Consider the following 27018-nt stretch of genomic DNA (forward strand, 5'->3'; position numbering starts at 1 on the left):
CCAGCCGGGGCTGAGCACGCGGCTGCAGCCTTCCCAGGCTTTCTCTTGCTGCACAATCCCCATTTTTCTTGTTTCTATAAACAGTGGCAAGATCTTCAAATATACAAAAGCATAAACGGTCTCTATTCTCCAATTAGTCATTTTAATAATAACCGGAGTTGCCTTCAGAGGGTTGATTCTTTGAGCCTGGTGCCAAAGCCGGGGTTGGCGGAGTGGGGGCGGGGGAAGGAGGTGGGGGCGGGGGCGGCCAGGGGGGCCGAGGTCCTCAGGGCAGGGGTTTCCTGCACAGCCCTGCCTGAGCCCCGTGGGAAGCTGGCAGGTCTCCACCGCCTTCCGGGCCCTGTCCCGAAAGTGCGGGCGCCCCTGCTCCGGGAGCGTTTAGTAGATGAGCACCTAGTAGTGAAGAGGTCACGTCAAGGATCCACGGTGAACAAGAACTTGTCACTGAGGGAAGGGCCTGTGTCTGATCTTTTACGTGTCCTCCACTTCCTCTCCTGCTCACGTCCTCTTACCTCTCAGGGGGACTGACGTCAGTTCTATAAACGTCATCTTTAAGAAGGCAGTTTTGTTTAAAACTACTGGTGAGCGGTTTGGGCCACATTTATATATAAAGCTACTGGGATGGGAAAATTCCCTGCAGAGCACCCAGAGGACCCCTGACCATTCACACCACCAGCTGGTAGAGGCAGATCCTTTGTAGGGTGGCCCAGCCTGGCAGAGCACTCGGAGAGGGTGAGAAAATGGAAGATGCCAAAGACAAGGGTGACCTGGAAGGGAGGCCTACCCCTCTCTCTCCTGTTCTCTGTCCCTCAGACCCAGTGCGAAGAAGCATCCCCAGGGAGAGAGGGGTCTGAGAGAGGCCTGGGCAAGCAGGGGTGCCGGCAGCCAGTGAGTCACCCACTGGAGAGCGTACCTTTCCCTGAGTGCCTTGGGCTCTGCTAGTGACCCGAATCCTAACGTCCCTACTGGAGAAGAAAAGGTTTCTTAACCCTGGGACGGTGGGAAAATACTACAGTTCTGATGAATAAGTGGTTGTTCCAGGCTCGGAGCCCCTGCCTGCTCCCTCCCCCCACACCCTTACTCTCAGCCTAACCCCTTCAGGGTCCCTGCCTAGACCGTGGAAGTTATATCTCAGAACGTCCCCTCACCAGTGTGGTTTTGGATCCTGGCCCCTTGTCCTGTGGTGTGGCATTATCTATGTCTTATTAAGATGTAGAAAACACAATGGATGAAGTTTATCAGCAATTAAAAGTCATATTCAGATGATTAACCCACAGAGATCTTCCAGGTGGATATGTAAGTTTCTAATACCATGCGGGTGCGTGAGAACATGCAACCACCTTTACCAACATGCCAAGTGTAAGGTGTGTTAAGAGAACAATGTGCATTTCAGGTAAGCCAAACTTCCTTGCTTTAAGGGAAAATTTCGGGGGCTGGGGTGTCAACCCAGAAAACCCCATCGCTTGAAGCTGCTGCACAGGCAGTCTTCCGCCAGGTTGTCAGGGCCGGAAAGACTCCCTGGAGTAAAAGCGTGGAATACGCATTTGAGAACGTGTGCAGAGTGGTTCTTGCACCCTGGATCTGGGTGTCACTGTGCAGTTGGGATACAGCCCAGGGCACACGAAGGAAGAATAGCACAGTTGGTGGCCCTCCCCTGTGGGTACAGCCACAAGCACGCCGCCCTTCACCTCTTCCTCGCTGGCTCTGAGAGCGAAGACAGGACCAGGGCCGAGGGCCCGGGAGCAGCAGGGCTGTCTGCCCACCAGTGTGCAGGCCAGACCCTGACCCAAGTGTCTGTTGTGGTAGAATTTCACTGCACTGGCTCTTCCTCTTAGCAGCCATCTTTTAAATTGTGGATTTGATTGGACCTGTATTTCCAAAATAAAGCATGCACATCCTGGAGACTATGTACAACCCTTAGAGGCTTCCTCAGGATGACAAAAGAAGTCCAGGAGCATTGGGCACGCTGGAGTTTCGGCCCTTGTTTTCCAGCTGTGCCAGCTAACTGTTCAAGAGGGCACCTGATTGGCCAGGGTGCCCTTCCTTGAGTCGGTAGCCGCAGAGGCCAGCGCCTGCCAGGAGTTACCGGAGCAAGAGGGAAGGACACACTCACGTGTTCATCCTGCTGCCCACCAGAGACCCCAGGCAGAGGTGGTGGCTGTCCTCTGTCCCTCCTGCTGGTCAGTGTGCCCAGCCTTTCCCTCCTGCTTCGGTGGTTGTCCTTGGTTAATTAGGTTGAAAATGGAAAAAGGAAAGGCTTTAACCCTATCTTCAAAGTAAGCAGATTGGTTATTTTGTTTTTCAAAGAAGAGGTCCCATATACAATTAAAACTTGTTTCTGGTAAACCTCATTCCAGGAAAGATGAGCTTTTAACAAAAGGCTTTTGACAGCTGCAGGCTATTTCATTTTTTTTAATGCCGAATGAAAAATCAATACATTTTTCTGGGTTATACATATTCAGAACAGGCCTGATATTTCCATTATAATGGAAAGTGGGTGTCTGTGCACATCTCGCCTGTCAGAGCTGCACCACCGCATTTTCCAAGCCACTGCTAAATATTTCAAACCTGATTTGATTGTGGTTCATGACAGCTAATGTTTCTCAGCTCTTGAGCCTGCCGACAGGCAAACGCACTTTATTTCAACCCCGCCCTCCAACATCACTCCCCCCACCCCACCCCGAAGGGAAAGAACAATTTCATTCTTCAGGGATCCAGTTTGGTGTATTATTTAAGTAATGCGATCGCCTAAGAGCTTTGGGTACAGACACTCTGATAGAAGAATTTCCAAATTTCTTTCACATTGCGGCATTAAGGGGGCTCTGTCAGTTTTGGGGGAAGGTTTGAATTAATCTACATTATCCTGTTAAGAGTTGGGAACAGAGGGACTAGTCTTAGTCATTGACTGACTCCCTTTCCTTCAAGTCTGTAAGCGATTTGTAAATAACACCCAAAGGACATGGTACTCGGTCCCAGTTATTTGATGGACAGTATCTTTTTTTTTTTTTTTAAGCAACTGGCAAGTTTTCTTGGATAACACGTTCAGGGAGCGTGCGCAGTGGGGGCGAGTGACAGACTGATGGTGCCACCTCTATTTTTGCTTCTGCCTGGTGCTTCTTCCACAACCTATTTCCAAATTGTTCAAAAAGCTGTTGAAAATCTCCATGGGGTCTCCAGTTGGCACAGCCACCTCCTTTAGAAGAAGTCACCGCAGATCAGGAAATCGTGCCATCCGTCTTCACCAGCACGCGAGACATAAGCTTGTTTAAGGGGACAGTTTGCATTGGTGGTAAGCAAAACCACCTGAAGGGAAGGGACACTTTCTGGACCCGGGGTATCATCACCCCCAAAACTGTAGCTGCCCTAGCAACGCTTCCCTTTTTGAATATATTTATCTGCTAAAATTCTTACACCCAAGGGCTCGGCCCTTAAACGGGAGGCACGAGTGACGTGAGCAGGTTGGGTCTGACCCGAGCGCTGTCTGGGAGAGAAGCCGGAGATGTGATGGACACAGGTTTTTTTAAAGCATCTTTATAGCCAGTTTTCCATGTAAGTTGAAGGCAGGCAGGACACCAGAAAGAACTCACAGTGATTCAAGGCTTGTTTTTATTTCCCCCAGCCCTTCGACATAAAAATACATCCAAATAGGTGGGGTGCCCTAGTTTGAGGGCGTCTGTGGGGAGTGTCCGTGGAGTAAGCTTCTGCAGAGGTTCTAAAGGAGCCTTCTCTGGAGTCTTTGAGAAAACAGACCTTCTGTCTGGGACATGCTGGGTCTGCTGCCCCCTGCCAAGAACAGGCAGGGCAGCGGGAGCACAGATGACCTTCTCACCCGGTTCCTGGCCGGGCCCTTGGGAAAGCATTCCTGGCGTGTCCCAAAATATTATTAAACTCTTTGGGGAGAAGATGGTTTTGACTTCTCTATTTCGGCATAAAAAAATGGTGTGGTGACTGTCGTATGTCTTGGTGAGGGAAAGCAACTCTGTCTTCTGAGGGAAAGACAGGATTTTCCAGATAAAACCAGATTGTCGGTCCATCAAGTCTTTACTTGTTCCCACCATCTGTCAGTAGCTGATATTATAGGGAAAAAATTGACTTCTGTCGTGACCCTGGCCGGTTGCCACTGACTTCGTTGGGGGGAAGTGCAGCCTGTGGTCTATGGGGAAAAACCTCCCCTCAGCTCGGTGTTCCACCAGCACGTGGGTATTAGATACACATTCCCGAAAGGAATGGGGGCGAGGCCACCAGCCCCAGGCGCTCAGCGTGGCTGCAGCTCTGTGTCTCAGAGCTGGAGGCCGTGGCATTCCTGGTTCCCACATGTTTCCAGTGCCGGGAGACCAGGCCCCCTCCTCTGCCCCCTGCTGTGGGTGCCCGAGGCCTTAGTGAGTAGGTTTGCTTGAGGCTTAGGGGACCAATAAAACATGCCCTGTTTGCAAAGCATTGTGGGCCCGAGTTGTTCAGACAAATTCATAGTTTGCATCTCTGTTTTTAAATCATTTCTCTACCTTTATTGGTATTCAGAGTTCACGGATTTTTGGTTACTGACAGCCTGGGCTTTCATCCATTTTAAAGAGCTATTTTTCCTCTTGCTGCTGATAATGATGCTATAGAGACAGATGGTGTAACTGCGTATGAATGTCCTATTTTATTTCCCCAGGACCAGACAGTTCACTTGAAGACGTATATTACTTCCACATGGCCCAGACAGTGTCTGCCTCCTGCCTCTAGCCTAGCCGCCCTCTGGGCCTGGCCATGCAGAGGGCGACACCTGTAGGTCACTGGTGGAACTGCCGAGAAGCTCCTGTGTTGGCTGAATGGGACCTGGCGTTTTAGCTGGGGCTGAGGACACAGCTCCCTGGTAAAGGAAGCTGGCCTGTCCAGGAGTTTGTCAATCATTTCTTCTTCTCCCAAGCATATGACAGCCTTTTAGCGAATGAGTCACCAATGACAAGATTACATCTAGGGACAACTTGATATTTAAATCTTAAAAAAGAGGAGAAAGAAAAAGAAGAAAAATAAGTTCCTGAATTAAGCTCTGTTGTCTGTCCTCTCATTGAAACTTGGCTGCCTTCACTTTCTGCTTGTGGTAGGGCAGGGAGAGGAGAAAACAGAGACCGAAGTAGGCTTACAGAATGAGGGCCCCAGGAATATGCACCAGGCCCCGTGGGGTTCCCTCGTTCACGTCATCTGTGATGTGCTCACTCTTCCACATCTCTGTCTTCTGAATATATGTGGTCACTGGCACTGACCCCCGTGCACATGAGTTCTTAACGCTCTGCTCAATGGCTGTGGCCTGTGTACCATGCTAGAGAGAGGTGCCAGCCTTGAACACAGCCTCCCCGTGGGCAAGTTCCTGCCCTCCTCAGCAAAGCAGCACCTTCAGACGCTGCTCATCACCACCCCAGGGCGTTCTCTATTTGGGTGGTGTCACACTGTCTCCACCTGAGGTGATTGTGTGTGTGTGTGTGCGCGCGCGCGTGTGCGCACTTCAGAGGAGAGAGAGACCATTGAGCCATCTCTTTATATAATCAAATTTGATTGATATAAATGTATCAATACCACAGATATTTTGTATCATAGTACATATAGGGGCAAATGAGTATATTTTAAAAGACCTAGCTACTTTGGGTCGACCTAATTTAATAATATCGATTGACTGAATGCTGGTATCACCATTCAGAGATGGATTTTATAATTATAGTGTTGAACAATTTTATCAAATGCCTAAAACTATGCATTGAACATCCTGCCTGAAGATAATGAAGATGGTAAATATATATCACACTGCGTAACCTGCATGTTATTGCTCTACTGGCGCTTGTATACATATATCTTTTTCTTTACTAAATGAAGTGATGTTAATATGGCTCTGTGTATCTGATTGACTTCAAATTATAGTTGCCTGATTTTTCTGTTTGAACTAGGGGTGGGCATGGGGAGACGGTGTTGACTTTACCAGACAGTGAGACAAAAGGGAGATGTAGAAGTCATATGTGGTGTCTCAGTTGGAGATGAAAATGAGCAGGGTCTTATTTCGCCCCCGTTCCCCAGCTCTGCCTCCTAAACCCCCTATTTCCAGTCCTTGGACCTCCATTGTGTTTTCAAGGAAGAATTAGGAAAATCTGACTCCAAGTAGATACTTTTTTCCTCAAGTGTGTTATCAATCCTCTGAAGGTCAGTTTATTCTGAACTCCTGCTCTTTCCATTGTCAGATGAAAATTTGAAGCTATTTTCTGGAAGGTTGAAGGATATTGCACCTTGAAATATTGAAAAGTAGAGTTGCACTTGGACAGAGCCCCCAGATCCACGATCCTAGACAGGCCCCTAAATCCCTGGTCCCCATTGGTCTGGCCTCGTGCTGGCCTCTGGTGAGAGACGTGGGCAGCCAGGTGCTTCAGTGTCTACACCCCGGGAGTTGTGCTCTCCAGTGTCCTCATGGTGTCATCATGAACCCACCTTGGTTTGTCGGCCCCATTTATTCCTTAAGGAAGGTTCTGGATAATAATCCAAAGGGCCAGGAGGGCGAGAGAGAAACGTCTGGCTTCCTTCCTTTCCCGCAGCATCTAGAGCAGCGGTTCTCAACCTGTGGGTCACGACCCAGGCGGGGGTCGGACGACCAAAACACAGGGATCGCCTAAAGCCATCGGAAATACATATTTTCCGCTGATCTGGTGTCTTGCCCTCTTCTTCCGCACTTGGGCAAGTGGCATTGTACATCATGATTACACTAATGCTGGAGATGACCGTTCCCCTGCCTTCACTAAAGCGTGATGCGTTGAGCTGGAGAACATTTCCTTAGTTTTAAACCAGCAGTGGGGAGAGAAGGGAGGGGCTTCCAAAGGAAAGGGTGTGATTCCATCACAGTCCTTTCTCCTTCTTGCCACTGATGCCTGTTGTGCCCACAGAGGACATTTTCTAGAACTCTTCACATTGATGAAATCATGTCACTGATACTTTGTGACTCTTCAGAGAATGACTGTTAAGAAGAAAAGAAAAGAAAAAAAAACCCCCTCCCGCTCTGGTCTGGCGCGGGCACGGGCACTCTGAGATCTGTGAGGGGTTAGTGATGGAGCCTCGTCTAGGTCAGGGTCAGGACGCACCGGGGTTGGAGGGAGGCAAGAGGCTCCTTTTCTTGTAATTTCAAGTGAGAAAGACTTGCATGTGACTTCAAGAATTTGGATGGAGTTATCTCTTCTCAAGGATTAGCTTTTTCAATAAGCAAAGCTCAAATAAGGCATTCAAGAATCCATCTGGTGGAAATACCTAATGTCCGCCTGTCTAGAGCGAGCCACAATCTCATAGCAACGAGCAGGGAAGGACAGTCCCCACTGCTTACCCAGAGCTCAGCGTAGCTGGAGGGCAGTCAGCCTTCCAGGGGCCACTGAGGAGACGGGAGGGACAGTCACTGGTGTGTGTGTGTTTTGTGGTTGGTAGTTCTTTGGAGTAGGAGCCAAGAGCCCTTCATTTTCTGTCTAGTTTTAATCATCGACATTTTGTTTTTCTTCTATTTCAGAAGAAGTCATCGAAGATGTTGAAGGGCCCAGTGAAGCAGCTGCTGACCCAGACGAGCTTGCTAAAGACCAGGAGAGTGGAGGCGAGAAGGACCAGAGCAAGTGGGCAGGTAGCGTGTGCGGCAGCCCTTGCGCCTCTGGTGTTCCTCCCGGGACAGGCGGGCCTGACGGGCCAGGGGGCAGATGCCTCCTTGAATCGACCCAGAAAAACTGCTGGCTCTGTGCATGTTGGAGAATTTTTGTTTTTGCTTTTTTTTGAGGGGTCACTTTCATTCTCCTCCTATTCTGTTATATCTGAACCATCTTGTTTCCTGAGCATCCAGGTATCTGGCTGTGTCAGGGGCTTCCGTGCGTGTGAAGTCACGTTTCTCCAGCAGCTCCTCCCTGTTGTTTGCCTGGATGTAGTTCTTCCTCTGTTTAAGGTCCCGGCCCCTGTCCCCACTGCTCCCAAGCCATGCAGAGGGATTTGCCATGTGGAACTTGGGCGGGGCCACCCCTGAGTCTCTGAAGGAGTCTGTGGTGAAGGCTGGGCCTCGCCCTGCAGGGGGGAGGGGCGGGGGAGTGGGCAGGCTGTGCGTAGTCTGTGTGTCCCCCGTTTCCAGAGCGAGCTCCCTCACCCCGAGCTGCACACACCGGGGAGGCAGGCCGTGCAGCCAGGCACGAGGCTGTCATACCGAACGCAGAAGAGATGGAAGAAGTCAGGAAAGGAGGCACTGTCTAAGCTGGCACTGAGAGGGGGACCGGTGTTGCCTGTGATGGCCGGCTTTCTGCATCGAGGGGAGGGACAGCTGAGGCTAGCAGGAAAATCTTCAGATTTCTTTGAGGAGGAGCAAAGTCGTTTCTGAGAAGACTTATCGGGACAGATCAGTCTCCCAGAAACCACCACAATAATTAGAGGAAGTGATATGACAAGCAGCAGAAATTATTGTATTTGGTCAACCTGATTCTTACTGCCTTCCATTATTAATATCGTAATACTCTTGATTTTTTTTTTTTTCTGAGAAAATATTTACCTTCTGGAGTCTGTATTGGTTGGGCCTTTGTTACTTTTCCAGGCATGACTGTTCTTAAATCATGTTCAGTGTTGGCCTTCGCTATTTAAACAAGATACAGAATCTTGGAGAGAGGCCAGGGGAGAGCAATGAAAATGACTGAAGGCTAAGAAATATTGCCTCTGAGAAGAGGCTGAAGAAATTGGGGCTATTCAGCCTGGAAAGGAGAAATGCGAGAGGCAGATAACAGCTTCCAAATATCAGGGGGGATGCGCAGAGTGGGTGATGTTCCCGGGACAGGGAGACAGGCGTCACTGCAGCCGAGTGGACAGGGCACTAGGTGGGATTGACTGTCCCCACTGCTTGCTGTCCCCATTGGCACTGGGCTCTGGGGTGTCCGGGGCCTGAGCTGGAGGTGACGCTGAGGGGCAGGGCCCAGCACCAGCCCCACGGGAACATTCGTAGGGTAGGACTAGAAAGGAGGGTACGGACACTCGTGCTCCGAGGCCCTGAGTGTGGGGGAGGGATCGTCCTTGTTGCTTCCCATGGACCAAGACCCTAGTGTTCGCTGTACTGTTCAGGTGTGATCTACACAAAGTTTGCGGACAGGCAGCAGGAAAACATACCTGCCCGGAGGAGGTGAGGTGGGGAGGAGAGTGTTCACTAATGCAGTTGGAAGGTCGAGTAACCTTTCAGATGACCTGTCCTTTGTTTTCATGGTTTGGGTGCCCCATTTCTGACCCTGGCTCTGCCACCTACCACCTTTGTGACCTTGCCTGGGGTACCTTGCCCTTTCCATTCCTCCATTTCCTCACATGAGATGAGGGTTAGAAGTTGTACCGACTTCCACAGGATCACTCTGTGCATTAATTATTTGAATATGGGAACCTTCGAACACTGCCTGACATATATTAGGAAGGTTTCTTGTTGTTGTTTTTAATAGTTTAGGTAAAACAGATTAGGAAAACTGGTAGCAGGTTCTCCTCAGGCCCTCCCCATATGAATGTGAAAGTTGTCAGGCCACCTGTGGCTTCCAGGGATGTGGAGAAGCTGAGAGGGAACACTATATAAGGATTTTGTGGGATCGTGCACATTATATTAGTGCATAATTGTCTGCCTTCTAAGAAAACAACAGAGAGGCCCTGGCTGGATAGCTCAATTGATTGGAGCGCCATCCTATAGACCAGGTTGTGAGTTCGATCCCTGGTCAGGACACATACCAGAATCAAGGAGTACATAAATAAGTGGAACAAGTGGACATTTCTCTCTCTCTCTCTTTTTCTCTCTCGCAAATCAATAAAAATTTTAAAAAGTAACTGCCATTCACAAACCTCCTACTGTGTGCCAGATCCCATGCAGGGCACTTTGTATGTGTTCCTCTAATCCTTACGGTTCAGGGAAACCTTTATTGAGGGTGGCTAGGTGAAGTCACATTTAGAGTGTTTATAACTCGGTGGGAGTGTGCCTTCCCGGTGCTGGGGGACATGCTAGGCACTCCGGAGCCTCCTAGAAGTCTTACAGTGAGCACCACAAGAATGAACGTCTGTAATAAGACTCCATTTTTTCACTCATTCACTCACTCAGACAACAGGCCACAGCTAATCTTGATATCCAGATGACAGAGACAAGGCAGACAGAGAATGAATGAATGACTCAGAGTTCATTCTGAGCCAGTTGCACAGTAGTAAAGGGAGAAGGGAAATTTCGTACCCGACTCCCGCAAACGATCCTCTTTTGACCTGAAGCGTAATTTTGTCTATATAGTCTGAGTGTGTAATGACAGGCTTCATTAAGGGACTTGGTCGATTTGATCTTGGAATCGATGTCGGTGCCAACGACCTCTTCTGAGCTTTCTTTGGGATATTCAGTATTTTATAAGAAATGTCTGCTTTTGTTCCGTTTACTCCTTAAATTGAGCTATTCCTATCTGATTAACTGTGATGGGGAGTGCTTCCTCCTGGCAAATAAATAAATAGTGATTTCACAATTTGTACTGTTGATTAGTGGCTGCTCGGGATACAGATTAATAATATTTCAAATGGGCCTGGATAATTGGCATTTTCTCGGATATTGATTATGTAGTTTGGGGGGTCGCGCAGGAACGAATAATCTTCACGAAAAGTTTTTAGTTAGCTACTTTCGCATTGGAACGGGACTCCTCATTTCCTGTTTGCTGTCTGTTAGTAACCCTCTTAGGGCTTCTTTTATTGACATGGCAGGTCTTTTACCATGAGTGGCAGCAAGACAAGCAAGATAGTGAGATAGTGATCCGAGGAACGGCAGCATCAGTCCCACAGTCAGCGGCTGGGTCTCCACCCATGGGTGGGCACTGGGCAGAGTTCCGCTGATCTCAAGCTCTGTGAGGTTCTAGGCCTCGCCTTCCAGGAATGCAACACTCCCAGGGGGGTGGGGCTCAGGGCCGCCCCCAGTCCTGCGCACACTGTGACAGGAGACCAGTGCTGTCCCCTGGAACTGTCTGTGCAGACAGAAGTGTCCTGTGTCTGCGCAGTACAGTACAGGAACCACCAGCCACGTGTGGCTGTTGAGCACTTGAAATGTGGCTGGTGCCCGTGAGAAACTGAATTTAAAAATTTTATTTCACTTTAACGATTTTTAAAATTTACACAGCCGCGTGTAGCTAGTGGCTACCATACTGGAGAGTACAGCTATTGCTACTCCAAGCCAACTCTCGGAGAACACAGTGCAGGCGCAACTTTCCAGTTATCACTGAGGCTACACTGAGCTCTCACTCTGCTGGGGCTCCGTCCGAGGGGGCCACGCCTGTCCTTCCCAGCAGGCTGGTCCCCAGCCCTCGGGTTGTCCAGGTGGGGCTGGGGGCTGCTGAAGCTGTGTCGCTTGCAGCTTCGTCTGTTTTACCCGGTTTGCCATCGTTTTCCGTGTGTGCCACGATGCGGAAGAGAGTTGGGAAGCATCACTCTGTGTAGCCGACACACGTCATTTCATTTGCTTCTCACCCCCAGCCATGAAACATACTGTAGGTAGCCAGACCCTCCCCCCCACCACTGTGCAGATCAGTACCCTGAGCCCTGGAGCTCAAGCAGGTTGTCAGAAGACACGCAGACGGGTCCAGACTCACAGACCGGCTCTGCCGCTGCCCTGACCCGGCGGAGCCCAGGCCCTCGCCAGGTGCCGCGCCACCTCCCGAGAACGGTGGTTTTCAGCCTGATCGTTTGATCTGGCTGTCACCTGCCTTCAGAGCACGAGGGGGAGCACAGCGCCTCAGCCACCTGCACGCTCCAGGTTAGTGTGCTGCCTAGTAAGTCAGCGTTGTGCTCCTTCTGAAACCAGCTGGGCGAAGTGGAAAGAACGCTCTAGATTTGGAGTCATGACGAGAACGACCTCGGTCAAGGGGCTTGGCCTCCTGGTGCCTTGTCTGTACAATGTAGACAAGAGACACCCCAGCCCCAGCCTGGGTTCCGTGATCGCAAGTGGTGGCACATGTGCACGCCCTTGGTAAACACTCTAGGGTCACATCTGCTCGGGGCGAGCGTTAAGCTTTCTTATGGGCCAACAGAGGTTGCAGGAAGGTCCTCTGAAGCAAAGCCTCCTCCCTAATGCACAGCTGTTTCCACCATCCAACTTTGTGGTTATCTGTTTTGCAATGTGAAAATGATCCCTTCTTCTCTGTTAGCAGTGCGGATTTGAAAGTGCGCATTCGACATTGAAGAGCCCCCAGTGTCAGCAACTGAACAATAATTAATGCAGTGACTGTTCAATCAATCATTAATTGCTATAAATTAAGTGATATACAATTAATGTGATGCTTTATCACCAATAATTAGGGGAAAAATTGAACTCTTGGCAAAGAATCACAGCAAGATGGTTATTTAAATCCTGAGCCGCCATGGTTTCCAGCTACAGAGCACAGGGCTGGGCTGAGTTAAGCTAACGTGAGGCAAGACGGCTAAGGGGTGTTGGTGCTTTAAAAACAAGCAGAAAAGGGGGGTGACTAGCCCAACTTAAACTAACACCACAGTAATGCTTCAGAAACCCCTAAATGATGTCCATGTTTATATTTTTGTGAAGTCTTGAGTTAGAATTGTTGTAGTTTGAGCACTGTTCTTCTAGGAGAATGGCCTGAAGGGATTTTATCTTAAAAAAAAATTTTTTTTTTAATCCATGACGCTCACCTAACACGGAGCAGTTAGTACAGCGGAGCATCCCTGATTTGAATCTATGGAAGATCGCTGTTGCAGGAGGGATTAATGGGCTGGCAAGGCCTGGGCAACTGTTAGAGAGGAGTGTGTTTATGGAAGATGGTGCTGGCAGGCATGACTTCAATCGGATTTGACATGTTTAACATAAATGTATAGTGTACTGTTCTTGCCGCGTCTGAGTAATTCCTGCAGGCCCGCTGCCTTTCTAATTACTGAGGGTGAAAAAAAGCAGGTCAGGCACATCCTGGTGGAAATCTATTACCAGCCCTCCCCCTATGCTCCCGGTTGTTCGCAGCTTTGTATAAACAGGGACACCACTGTATGGGGGGAGCTTAATGCCTGTGGGGTAATCTGTGACTGAGAGTAGAAGGGACTAAAACAAACAAACAACTTTTTAAAAAACTGAATCCAGAAAGACAAAAGAAGGTGTGGGCAGAGAGGAAGCGCCGTGTGTTAGGAAAAGCAGTGGGCTGCTGGTCAGAACCCAGGGCTCGAGGCCTGACTCTGCCAGTAAGGTCAGTGGCATGACCTTAGGTCTGTGCACCTCAGCTTCCAAGTCTGTAAAAGGGGAGGTTGGACTAAATGGTTTCCTGCAGTTCTGTAACCCCTTGACAATATTACTAGAAGAGAGACCATGTAGAGCAGGATAGAATCTTGGAGAATGTTAATTTGTGAAGTTGCGAAGCTGGTAACGTGGAAGGATTTCCCGAGTCCGTGGCTGGCTGAGACTGCCTGGGTCAGGAGCCCAGGGAGAGCCCGCGTGGGCCCTGGGGTTCTTTCCATGAAGTCGGACCGGTCCAGATCCGCCCTTCTTAGTGGGACATCAGAGCACCACATTCTCTCACCGGCTCCTGTGTTACTGGGACCCGTCACCCTGTTGTCAGAGCCCAGTGTGATGAGGACAGCGGAGAAACCCTTGGAGACTCCTGTAGGTACTCTGAGCGGCTACCCAGATCCCAGCCCTGCTGCCTGGAGGCCAGGCCGTTGTCCGCCACCACGCCTCTGTAGAAACCCCCCTGGCCTGACTCTGGGTCCTTCCCGCACTGGGTTCCACTTCTCCACCTCACCCAGAAGTCAATTTGCCTTTGCAGTAGGGGGCGTTTACAGTAGGGGGGGCGTGCAGGGGAATGCTGGAAGCGGGCTTGCTCGGCCCCTTTGTGGTTCACGTTCTTGCCAACAGAAACAGTTTTTGGTTTTACATTTTTGCACACAGATGGGAATTGTGCGGCTCTATCAGCTTTTCCAGAGTCCACTGATTCCCTTCCTCCCTTCCCCCCCTCCTCCCCGCTGCCGGCCACTTTCAGTACAACTTGGCTGCTTCAAGTCATTGCAGACAGAATTCTGTCTCACAATTGAAAACAAACCATTTGAACTATTTTTATGTTGGGAAGCAAAAATAGATATAGGGTGTGGTACAGATCTGGACTCGCCTGAATTCCAGTAATTCAGAGGTCTTGGCTTTGAGAATTTATATGGTAAGTCATAAGAGAGATAAGGGACCACATGAACTGAGCAAATATTTTTTTGTGCAGATATCTAAGACAGATACAGGATATACAAAAAAGTAAGGAACGTACTTTCTAGAAGGGGCATCATATGTAATTACATAACTGCTACAGGGTCATGAGAATTAGCATCATGGTGTAATAAAAGGTTGTGAAAATGCAGATTAAGGAGCAAATCATTTTTCATCACTATAGAAAATACCATGTAGATTTGCATATTACTCTTGCAGAGGGGCCATGCCATGTTAATCTTTCTGGCTTTGTTTTAGTTTTAGCTTTTGTGCTGATGGGGGGAAAGCACCTCTATTATTAGAATCATGGTCATGATTTAAAATATATATATATATACACCATGGTGCCTTGCCTCGTGGTGGTTAGAGCACTTTCCTCTGGCTCTCACATTCCTCCTGGGTCCAACATTATTTTTAATTTTCAGGCTGGAGAACTGAAACTCAGAGGTGGAACTTCTGGATGTGGGATTTGTGATCAAACCCCCAATTTCCTATGGGTCAGCGATATAGTCCCCAGATTATAAAGCCAACGAACCTGTAACATAGGAGTTTTCTCTTATTATAAGAAGATCGGAGGAGAAAACTTGAAAATCCTGTTTCTCCAGTTGTCAAACAATTGTCAGCTCTTCATGGCTGGGCTATGTGGAGTCCTTCATATTTTTTTAAAGTAAGACTTTATTTCTTTAGAGCAGTTTTACATTTGCAGTGAAACTGAGAGGAAGGTAGAGATTTCCCATCCCCCTCTTCCCCTACACATGCACAGCCTCCCAGTTTCACTCACCAGAATGATACCTTTTTTTTTTTTTACCAAAGAGGAACCTTCCCTGACACATCACAGTTACCCGGAGTCCACAGTGTACACTCGAGTGGACTCTCGGAGTTGTACATTCTGCGGACTTGGACAGATGTCTAGACACGTATCCATCATTATCATACTGGGGCGTATTTTCTCTGCCCCCAAACTGCTGTGCTTTGCTTATTCATCTCTCCCCAACCTGGTGTTCCTTCGCTTCTGTAATCTACAGCACCTAGAAGGGGGCCTGATGCCGTGTGAATGTGTCATTAACAATCAGTTGGTAAAATAGCATAACCATAAACACTTTCAGGTCCAAGCCATTTCTGAAATAGCTTTCGGCCCTCAAACCCATGGGTTTTAGTAGGCTCACTCCGTGTTGATATACAGAAAAGGCAAACCTAGGGTGTCTGTGCTTGTCTTTAAAACCAGGCCTCTCCCCTCGCTCTGTGGGTCTGTGGCTGGCCACACACGGACCCATATTATTTGCCAGAGATACTTCTAAAGATGAAACCATAGCAACACATGTTGGGGCTCTCACATGTGCTAGACTCTGTGGTAGGTGTCCTGTGCCTCATCTCTCTTGCTAGCCTCAAGGAAAGACTGTGAGTGGATATTGTTATCCCCACTGATAGATCGGGAACGTGAGAGCTCAGTGCAGTCAAGGAAAATGCTTGAAGTCACACAGCCAGGATCTGAATCGAGTTGCGGCCAGCCTAGCCAACCACTGTGCTTTGTGATGTAGCCAGGAGGACCGATGCCTTTGTATACACCGAACGTGGCCCTAGGAGAAGACCACGTGAAAACATCAGCTCTTGAGCAGTCCCTGACGGTGCACTAGCACACATCCCCACCCCTTCACACTAGTCATTTGTCCCTGGCCTTTGAAGCACTGTGAGCAAATGGAGCCTGGGGACTCAGTGGCGACTGAGGGAGACATTGGTGTCAATGTGGCTCGGTGTGGGGGTCCCTCTCTCCACTGTGCAGTTCCAGGAGCAGACAGTGCAGTCTTCTCGGTAACTTTCACCCTCAGGAAGAGCGGAGAATCACTCCCACTTTCCAGCCTCACAGAGACCCGAATGATGTCTGTCTTCCCCGCACTCCTGTCGGACCTGGACCAGCAGGAAGCAGTCCTTGTCGGGTGGCGGGAGAGCTGGCTGGTTCACGGCCCTGGAAGTCAGGGTCAGAGCTCTTGGTGTCACTGTGCTGCACCCAGATTTTATGTGTTTATTTTCACAAGTTCAGCTTCACTCGTAAAATTCAGTAAGTATCTTAGGAAGATTGGTTTAGAAAAAAGCGGAGAAGAGTATTGTTACATTCCAATCTCTGGGAATGTGCCCTGTGTTAGAGGGTTCAGAGACCCTAACGAACCTCATTAATGTTTGATTCAAGGGGACTGGATGAGGTTCTGTTAGTGAACTTTGGCCTGGTTCAGGATGACCCACATTGCCCCTTGTTTTGGCCGACATCTTGTACTGTTGGACTTCTTCTTCTGTCGGTTCAGATGCCTCTGAGGTCCTTCCCATACTGGTTTTCTCCAAGTCTGTGGTAGTCACAATGCTGTAATTAAGCCAGAGGACAGAGGGATAATGCCGACCCTGGTGTATTCCCAGCTGTGGCCGCCCATGCCCGTCGGACACTGTGACCACAGCTGCAGAGGGCATCTTTGCACAGCTCAGGAGGCTCTGCCAGGGGGGACAGGATGCTTGGGGGCAACTGACAAGTGGCCAAAGGCAGGCAGGCTGACTTGACACTTCAAAGTGAGAAACTGGTCTTGGCTCCTTTGGTTTCCAGCTCCTGGCATAAGCTGGGCTCCTGGTGGCAGTTCAGTGTCTTAAAGTGAGTAAATGCACCATCAGCTGGTGTTGGTCCCAATGAGGTGGGGGCTGGTGGCTCTGGTTTGACTGGTGGTTCATTCAGAAACCTGACACAGAAGGAGCAAGGTATCTTTAAACTGAATGGTGGGGCGGCCTTTTGGGAGCTCAAATGAGTGTAGTTAAGCAGCCTTATGCATATTTCAGCAAGGAATTAGTGCAACAGATTGATGCCTCTGATGTAGGGCTTAGCACTGTTTTCTCCCCAAAGATGCAGAGCAGGCAGCTGGAGCCAGCAGTCAGCATGGGCCGGCCACTCCACCTTGAGGCTGCTGACTGAGACCTCCTGGTACGGCCTGACCCCCTCTCCCGACTGCTTCTGTGTGCTCACAGGGGCTAGTGTGGATCTCTGCATCCTTCCCAGGCTTGAAGCAAAGGCTGGTGTGGCCTGGAGATGCCAAGACCTGAGAAGCCAGCACGGAAAAGGCACTTCCTTCTGCGAAGTAGAAAAACCAAGACTTCCATAAGCAAAGCAGTCATTATTCTGGATCACACTGCTAACAGAACATGTGGAGGTTATGGGTTATTTGTTTTAGAATGGGCAGGTTCCTGAAGGGGCAGCCATATTTAAACCTTTAACCTTTGACCGGAAGGAAAAACATCTAGCTTTGAGACCAGGCCGGGCTTTTGTCCCTGAGTGTAGATGGTAAGAAATCGTGTTGGTAAGAATCATTTGAAAATGGACAGGCAGATCCACCCACACCTGCTGGGCCCCCTTATTTAATTCCAGGCCCACCACAAAATGAGTTGGTTCCTACCAATTACAGAAAGCTTGGCTCTGACAGCAGTTCTCAAAGTATGGTCCTTGGATCAGGGACCCTACCTGGGCACTCACTAGAAATGGAAATTCTCTAAACAGACCAATACTAGGAACTAGGACCCATAGCCTGTGTTTTAACAAGCCCTCCAAGTGATTTCTGACCACCCTAGAGTTTGAGAACCTCAGGGCTGTGATCTTGGGGATGTGCATGAGGTCTGGAGACCTATTTGTCATTTAACTAGAGGATGAGTCCTCAGCCCCTGCTGGGTGTGAGAGGTACGGAGCATTCCTCATAGACAGGAAAAGTGCCTAGAACGACCAGTCCTGAGTCTTGGCGGTTGTAATCCCAGATAGCAGGCGTGGGAGTGGGAGAGAGGTTCAGTCAGAGAAACAGAGGCGCAATGAAAAATGATCGAAGCTCTAGATATATTTATCTAAACTCTGCTTAAAAAGTGAAACCTGGGGGAAAGGGACACAGGGACCTTTCTGTACTATTTTTTGCAATGTGAATCTATATTTCCAAATAAAAAGAAGATTAAACAATAGCACGTTAAAAGAGCTAAATTTTCAGAGTGCTGGCCTATCTAGTCACATTTGACTTGAAGGAGAAAAACGGTTGGCCGTTTTGTTTCCATGAGTGCCAGTTACAGCCATCTGTAGGGAAACTGTTTTCTTTGGAATCCTTTATTGAAACAGAGAGATATGTTTTAAAAAGTTGAGGAGACAGACCTGTATGTCTTCCTCTACCCACCCAGGCATGTTCTTCTACTTTTTGAGTAGGTGCTTGTACTTTAAAATGCTTCCTAGAAATATACAGGCGCAGTATGGTTGGCAGGTACTGAGACTGGGACGGCATTTTGCATAAAAGGTTCTTAACCTCACTGGGCTGGGCTGAGACAGGTTCCACACCCTGCTGGGAAGGGGGAAGCCCAGCTTCACTTTAGCGAGGGGGTGATGTCCACTGGGTGGACAGTGCATGTTTCTCTCTGCTTCACACAAGTTCCCTGATTCCTCTTTGAAACATCTTTAAGTGCTTGGTTGGAGGCAGAATGAGACCCTGCATGTTTAAAGACCAAGTTGGCAGCAAAGCTGTTCTCCGTATTAGGGAAAAAAGAGAATTTAGCCAGCACTCTGGCCACTTATCAAGTGCAGTAGCTCCAGAGGAGATGCGAGGAGGAAATCCTAGCCTCTCTCTGGGGAGGACAATGCAGACGAATGCCCGGGGCAGCTCCCCTTTCAGAGACAGTGTGATCACAGAGTCCAGCAGCACAGACGACCCTCTGAAAAGCCATTTCTGCCATCTTGGAGGGGCCTGAGGCCCCTGAGAAGCTGACGGAGACCAGCTATGGAAGGAGCACACTGCACCTTTCATTTCATTGCATGAGTTGAATGACCATTTTCAGATCCAGTGAAGCTTCAGGATCTAGTGTGCTGGGGTAGTTATCTCAACTCAGACATTGAGTATGGAGTTGTATGACTTTTTTTCTCCTTAGTCAATGGAGATAGATCAAAGATTGCTGTAAATTTCTGGGGCAGGTGGCAAGCTGGTTTACGGAACACAAGGCGATGAGAACCTCTGGCTTACGGAAAGGAGCATGAATTAATAATCATTTAATTGGCTCCTCCATTATGTTGCTGGTTTGGGAGATGGAAGTTTAGATGGAGGGGCTGTCAGTGGTACTTTAGCTAAGAGTCTAATGGTTGAGAAGTGGGGGTGGAGGCTGCCCTTGGCCTCTCTACAAGGATTAAAGGTCAGGCAGCATCCCAGGCTGCAGAGGGCTCACCTAGGGGCTTCCAAAGGTGACTACCAGCTCCACATGCCCCACTGCCATGAAGAGAGAAAATTTAGAAGAAATTTGCTGGCGACTAGGACAGCTCAACGCATACCCAAGGAAGGTCTCTGGCCAAAGGGCGGCTGGCCTACGGCACAGAATGTCTATGGGGCCAACAGCACCATGGGTGTGTTGAGCAATGAGAAGACACGCTCATGAAACAGAAACTAATTCTACTAGTATTTGTGGTTTACTTGGAGACCAAGTCAGTGTCTTGACTAATGATTAGAGAAAGCTAAAAACTGGGTCCCTTAAGGTTCCATCTCTACTTCGTTTCCAGTTTTTCCTCAGTTTTCTTTGTCATAAAGCAGCAACCCCCGTGTGCTACCTACCTGGCTTCAGTTAGACAGTCACTAGATGAGAAGGGAGGCTCGTGTTGGCAGTAAGTCCACTGGCTGTATAGGGTATTGTGAATACAACTCTGAAGTTTTCTGTTGCCGAAATTTCAGTGACTCAGATGTTAATTTGTTAGTGAGGATTTGAATTGGATGAGAATTCCTTCTAGAAAGAGTGGCTTATCAGGTGTAGTTACAGGAGCCATGTTCTAACATACCTGGCCACTTTACAAGACCCCTAAATGACACATTGTTACCTATTTTTTAAGTCAAGCCTCACTAGGCTTGTTTTAATTGTTCTATATACTTAGGGTGTAATAAAACCAGGTCTTGAAAATTGTAAATAAAACTTGTATGGATTCAGATTGGCTCTCCTCCCTTCCCTATTTCTGTCTAATTAGTATGTTAGGAGGGGTCACTTTTTAAATACTTCCCAGACAATTCATGTTAGAAACAAAGAATATCTAGAACTTGATGTTTCTGTGCATAAATGATTTTTCCCCTATGGAAGCCATGCATCGGTTACTACTTTCTCTTTGAAATGAAGTTCTTGTGCTTGGACTGCAGAGGATCCTAAGAGAAGAAAATGGAGACTCATGAGTCAGGTCTGCCTCTCAGTTTTTGTCTGTCAGTTGTAGTGGACAACCCATTGCAGTTTAAGGGGAAGTGGTGGCTCTTGGTCCAGAAAGTCAACTCTGAATGCTCTGTACTCCATGGCAAGGGCATGCTGGTCCCTTTTGTGCCTCATCAGGGAGTTGGGTAAGGCAACCATAACTCTTAACAAGTTGGACAAGTGTTTTTTCACTCCTTGTAAAGTTTGCATGGCAAGGAATTCACAGCTCACATCCTATCAGGTTTCTGTGGGGTTTGACCCAGCATTCCGTTGTCACAAATATCCCATGTGCCTGGCTTTATGGAGTATGTAATCTATAGTGCATGCACTCACATGATTCTGTGCCACATTTTTATTCTCTTTGAAGTGCCAGGAGCCCAGCATGTTGTCTGTGGAAGATTCTTTGGGATTTAACACATACTTGCGTATGACAAAGCTGCCAAAATGAGAAAAATTGCTCCAACCAGCAAAGTAAAAAATACCACCTGATGTTTTGCACATTACAGATCCAAATATCAACTTTTGCATGGACAGTTGAGTTTAAATGTTGGACTGTTTAATTGTAATATTAAAAATAATAGAACTACATGATAAACCTAGGAAAATGGTCCATGATGTCATCATTTTAATACAACATTTTCTTCTAGTCTTATTTTTTATATAGCTGTATCATGTTATAATGTACATTTTATCTTATTTTTTCCAATTAATTGTCTCAGGGACTTTTCCATACTGCTTCATAGCTATCATTTTTAATGTTTTCTACTACCCAACTGAGTGGCTATAGCATTATCTATTTAACCATGTAAGAGCTCCATATTGTTTCTTATTCATTTCCTCATTATTGTTAAAACCAGAAAAAGTCTGTCATCCTTCAGTCATTGCATTTTTGTTGCCAGTAGAAACCCAGGTGTCCAGGTACTGTTTAAACGGTGGCTTGCCTCTGGAGGGCACCTATTTCCATTTCACTAATGTGATGTCACAATGGCCTTAAAGTGACCAGTAATTGGTTTTTTAATAGTGTTTTCAAGACTGTGACATCTGTCCTAGAATTTAAGTCAAAGTTTAGAGAAGTCTTCAAAGCAGAAAACCACAGTGCTTTCTCTTTGGCATCCATACCACCTCATTTACTAGACATACAATGTATGCTGCTGACAGAACTGATGTCAAAATTGATTTCGAGACTGTGGCCCTTTTGAAGTTGCTCAGAGAGAAGAAGCTTGAGAAAACCTCAGCCTGCCTGTGGCCTAGAGCAGTGTTTTTCAACCACTGGTCCGTGGACTGGCACTAAATTCCTGGCAGACTGGCACCTGTCTGTAGACCCATGGCTGAAAAACACTGGCCTAGAGTAAACCCTCATGCAGCATGCCAATGGAGAACTCAGCTGTTTGCCTGTCTACAGAAATTGTATTAAGACTTAGGTACCATATCTTAATGGGGATTGACATTTCAGTGTCTGGGGTCAAGCTAGGAATGGGCCTCTCAGCCCAGTTAAGTCTTAGGAGCAGTCCCCACATCACCCAGGGAAACACAATGAATGGATTGTAAGTGGGTGTTAATAAAATCCGTTACAAGAACGGCATGGCTTTATCATTAAAGAAGGAGCCAGTGAGCTGCAGGTGGCTGATGTCCACTTCTAGATGGATCTGATCTAATACCAATGCAGGTTGTCTGGGGTAGAAGGGAGATGTACCCCACTACCAGTAGATGTAGCATTTCATATTATAGCAGGGCTGTTGTGTTACTGGGGAGAAAGAGGGATGAGTGAACAATTTTATTTTTTTTTTAAGTTCTTTACAAAGAGTCCTTAGCTCAAACTCACAAAGGAAGCTTTAGAATTCCAGAGCAGTTTGAGAGTTTGAAAAGAAAAAAAGCTAATAAAAGTTCCCCTCTTCATGCCGGGGGAAAGAATAGTGGATTCTGAAACCAGAATTCTCACCTCTGCAACCTCGTCACAATTCATCTTGCATTCGGCACTGAAGGAAGAGGATGGACTCTTTGGTCCTATGAGAACGCTGATGCCGTGAAGGTTACACTGTGTTTGCTTTTCAGCTCCGACTGAGTAAGATGAGTTGGGTGGTGTCAGCCTCGGTGCCCATTCATTCCCACTGCTGAGCCACTGCACAATTGCTGACCGTTCTAAAGGGGGGTCGCAGGCAGATTGAGGGCATTTACAAGGTAGTGTCATGGTCCTGCAAAAGCAGGTGTTGTTTCCGGTCAGGCAGACTAACAAAAGGACGCGGAGGGTATTTGGAATAGAATCTGTATGTTGGCTTGTCTCTATTGGAAAAAGGAGCAGATAGTGGCTCTTTTCTAACTGTATGCCCTGACACTAACCCAGAGCCTACAGGACAGAGGTGAAAATAGGGAAGGTGAACAGAGGACTAGAACAAATAAGCATCTTAAAGTACCACCCAATGAGTGCCTTCCCCAACCCCATCCTTCGGGTGCATTTGAAGAGTTAATATATAGACGAGTTAATATATAACCAGTAAGCAAAAATGAAAAATGATAGAGAATAAAGAAGTGGAAGTTGAAGTCCCTGAAACATTAATTAAAGACTCCTATTGTGGGAGTGTTCAGGGAGGGGCCCAGCACACTGTGAGGTCTAAACCCTGGGACACAAGGTTCTGCAGGATCAGGTCTGTCGGGGCCAGGAGATGGGAAGTGGGCCATGGGGGAACCGGTCTAGAATGTTACAGCACCTAGTTAATCGGCAGCCAGTCCATCACATTAAATATCCAGCCGTCATGTATTACCTTTCAAGTGAAAATGAATAACTCCCATTAAGAGCAAAATGGGTTTGAAGTCGATTCGAGACAGATTAAAGTACTGTTATGAATGTGTGTGTTGGGAGGAGAAGAAGTCTGTGTGTAATATGCTTGTCCTTGTACTTTTTAAATAATAGATGTCCCACAAACTTATGTAGACCAGGTTACCAAGATACTAGGGTTAAAGTTCACAAGATGTGCATTCAGGGAAGAACATCAACTTCCTGGAATATTTCCTTCATTGAACAATTATTTTTTCAAAATTATTTTGTGGCCTTATGATTTTAATGAATAAAATTGATTTTCTAAAATTGTTTATTGAAGCACATGTCTATAAAATGACAGCACCTTGGTATCCACATCAGGAAATGTTTCAAAGCTGAGCAGAAAGTGGGAACACGCCAGGTAACTAGACCGGGTGAGACAGAAAGCAGTAAAAATTAGGCTTTCCAAACCAGTGACCTCAGTGCTGAGTCACATTATTTTCCAATGAGGGCAGTGGGTATAAATTTTCTCACTACCATTGTCAGGATTTTTTTTTTCTTGTCGCTTTTAGCAAAATTCTAAAAAATGGAGTTCCACATTCAAAACAAGTGAGAGAGCCAACCCTCATTCACAGGCCAGTTTTCAGAATGTCCCGAGCCAACCATGTTGGAACTTGTGCCTACACTGGAGGTGCCCTGCTCTCCGGGTTAAACCCTGAGCCCGGCTGTCTTCTCATCCAAGTCTTCCAGATCCCTTTCACTCTTCTGAGAACTCCTTCCACCAGTACTTCCATCCGCTGTTTGCGACCAAAGTCTCACGTGACTCTCCTCATTAATTAGTGTCGTGGGCTTTTTGGTGGAGTGTTGGTGCTCAGGGCATGGTTTGGGCAAGCAGACAGGAAATGTTCCCTCTTACCACTCACTCTGAATAAACGTCTGTGTCTGGAGCACTGGCTAGGCTGGGAGTTACACTCATGCCCTGCCTCAGTCCACTCTTCAGTTACTTTTCCCAAAAAGCAAGTTATTGAACTCAAATTGACTCCCCCCCACATACACGCATTCAGGGTGGGCAGCAAAGGTAGGTTTATAGTTGTGAATACGCATGACGCAGTTTATTCTGTTATTATTTAATATATTATTTTCCATGTGAACAATTGTAAAGCTCCTTTTGTCATACCCTGTATTTGTGTGCAGATACCCATGTGAACCTGTTGTCTCAGGTCCCATCTCTCATGTCTTCTGTGATGTGCTGTGATTCTAAGAGCTAGGACAGTCACGTTGGGAGCACCTAGTTTATTACCTCTGAAAGCAGAGTGTGTCTGCTTCTCGGATTGACTAGTGGTTCTTGGCAAAGCAGTTGGTGAGATTCCCCTACCCACCCTGCACCCACAAGCCAGCAGATTATGTCTTGATGGAGGAGGTCAGAACAGACTGAATGAACTGAGCTTAATCCAACTGAGCCTTGTAGTCCATTTCCTTACCTTCTTTTCTTAGTGTTCAGTTGTTCAAGTAGTGACAGAAAATTCATGGGAGGAAAAAGAAACATTTGCCTCTTTTCCAGCGTGCTTGATAAGTCAGTCTGGGTGCTCATCCTACTTGAATTTTGGTGTTTCAAGAAAATCCTGTGCTATAAATGAATGTTGATTTTCACCCAGCACAGAGCCGCTGGGAGCTGGCCTGGCCTGGCTGCTGTACTGCATTTCTGCTTTTTCTTCCAGCATCGTCCAGCCAAGCAGAAAAGGAGCTGACAGATTCTCCTGCAACCTCCAAGCGCATCTCCTTGCCAGGTAGCTCGGAGTCTCCTCTCTCTCTGAAGCGACCGAAAACGTCGGAGGAGACCAAAGCGGAGCAGGTAAGGCAGGAAGGGGCTCTGCTGGTGGGGGCAGTGTTCCAGACATGGTTGGGAATGAACTCTTGGGTGGGTAGGCTTGGGCTGGCACGGTTGCTGGTGGGAACTGAAGAGTCAGCCAGAGGGATGCCCGTGTTCCCCACAGATGTACCAGTGTCCCTACTGCAAGTACAGCAATGCCGACGTCAACCGGCTCCGGGTGCACGCCATGACGCAGCACTCCGTGCAGCCCATGCTCCGCTGCCCGCTGTGCCAGGACATGCTCAACAACAAGATCCACCTCCAGCTGCACCTCACCCACCTCCACAGCGTGGCACCCGACTGCGTGGAGAAGCTCATTATGACGGTAAGACAGCCAAGAGCAAGATCCAGTGGCTCCTCTTTCCCCAGGGGTCAAAGGTGATGCAGTAGCATGGACAGGATACTGTGTTGCTGGATGAGAAAGTCAGTGTCGTGTTGCAAATGTCAAAAGTGGTCCTAGTTCTGTGACCTTTATCTGCTGTGCCTGCCTTAGGATTGGCATGACCTTGGCATGACCATTGCCCAAAGGGCTAACTAAGTATGTTTCGCAGCTTGCCCATCCTCCTCCTCTCTGCTTGAAGGCTACAGAGGCTAAGAGTAGCTCATCATTTATGTGAAGAAATTGTTGTTCAGATCGTCAAACCTGTATTGAGCAGGTCACGTTCTATGCTGCTTTTATATTCCTTATGTCTCATTTCATCCTTACAAGAGTCTGACACATTTCTATTAGCAGCTAGGAAACTGAGGCCCAGAGAAGGTAAGTGACTTGATGTCACTTGTAAGTGGAAGAATTGAGAGTTGAACTCACATTTTCCACTCCAGTAGTGTAGCCCTGTAACATGGGTGTTTCTCAAGGGGACACTTTTATCCTTAAAGCAGGAAAACGGTCGCTTGGATAGTACATGTTAATTCGTGAGTGAGAGAGGGCTTTGCGCATTTTGAACATGATGTTGCTACAGCTGCAGGTTTTAAAAGCATGGCTCTGAGTGGCCTCTATAAACGCAACCCAAACAAAAGTTAGTATAAAGATTTAAATCTAATTGTGACGTGAAAACTTTTCGAAGTACTACAGGTGACACTGATGTCCTACTTTCTGTCTCTGTTGGAACTGTTGTGAAACTGTTGGAGGAAAAGCAACCAAAGAGAATTAATCTCGCCTCTAACTTATTTCAGCAGTGGAGTAATAAAAATTTGATTGCCTTTTCATGTGATGATTCCCAGAGAGGTGGTCTGCTCAGAATTCCATGCTGCCACATGAAGTTCACAGACATGTAACCTCTAGGCATTTCCCTTTCCATTTGGTTATGTAAAAATTAGTGAATAATGTTGTAAATGATGTAACATATCATTGGTGATGCATCAAGAGAATGTTAGCAGCCAACAGAAAACTCAGAGGTGACCTAGCAGGGGTTCTTTCAAGTATAAATCACTTTCCATGGGTATTTTCAAATAGACTGGTGAACATTGTTGAAAGTTTCTCTGTAACTGGAAACTTGTGGATGGGTGGGTTTCTGTAGATGTAACAGGTTTTCTTGGCATTCTTAGCAGTCTTGGAAATAATGCAACAAGGGGAATTTTTTCAGGCCTCATTACACTTTTCCCTGATGGCCTGGAGCTGTGAGAACCCAAAGAAACAGAAAGATATGTGGGGAGAGAAGCATTTTCATACTTAATTACACTTTCCTTTTGCTCAGGTGTTATTTTTTTTCTGTTTAATATAAGGTGGCCTAGGATGTGTAATTTGTATGATAGTAAGTTTCTTTATATATCTCTAGGGAAAATAATGTAAATTATGTTTCAGATATCCTTTGTCATATTTTTATATGACAGAATAGCAACAATAATGTACATTTCAAGTAGCAAGCATGGTGGTCATTATGAATCTCCTTAATTTACTAGCAGTCATCAAGGGCAGGATGTTACCACAGTGTTTGCTTGGCTACCAATCTCGAAGGTATTTCTGGGTGTTACCCACAACTAGCATCTTCTTAA

At 47.4% G+C, this 27018-nt stretch overlaps 1 protein-coding gene across 2 annotated transcripts in view; it reads left to right on the forward strand.

The window, feature by feature from the left end:
* The window catches only part of ZFHX3 (zinc finger homeobox 3), a 253919-nt gene that overhangs the window by 205760 nt on the left and 21141 nt on the right, over window positions 1-27018 (forward strand). For both annotated transcript variants that reach the window (XM_066243906.1, XM_066243907.1), the window contains exons 5-7: window positions 7511-7618; window positions 24875-25008; window positions 25151-25351. In XM_066243906.1, coding sequence (XP_066100003.1) covers window positions 7511-7618; window positions 24875-25008; window positions 25151-25351 — 443 coding nt within the window. The remainder of the gene's footprint in view (window positions 1-7510; window positions 7619-24874; window positions 25009-25150; window positions 25352-27018) is intronic.

This window comes from Saccopteryx bilineata, chromosome 9, assembly GCF_036850765.1.
Source record: "Saccopteryx bilineata isolate mSacBil1 chromosome 9, mSacBil1_pri_phased_curated, whole genome shotgun sequence".
Taxonomy (NCBI): Eukaryota; Metazoa; Chordata; class Mammalia; order Chiroptera; family Emballonuridae; genus Saccopteryx; species Saccopteryx bilineata.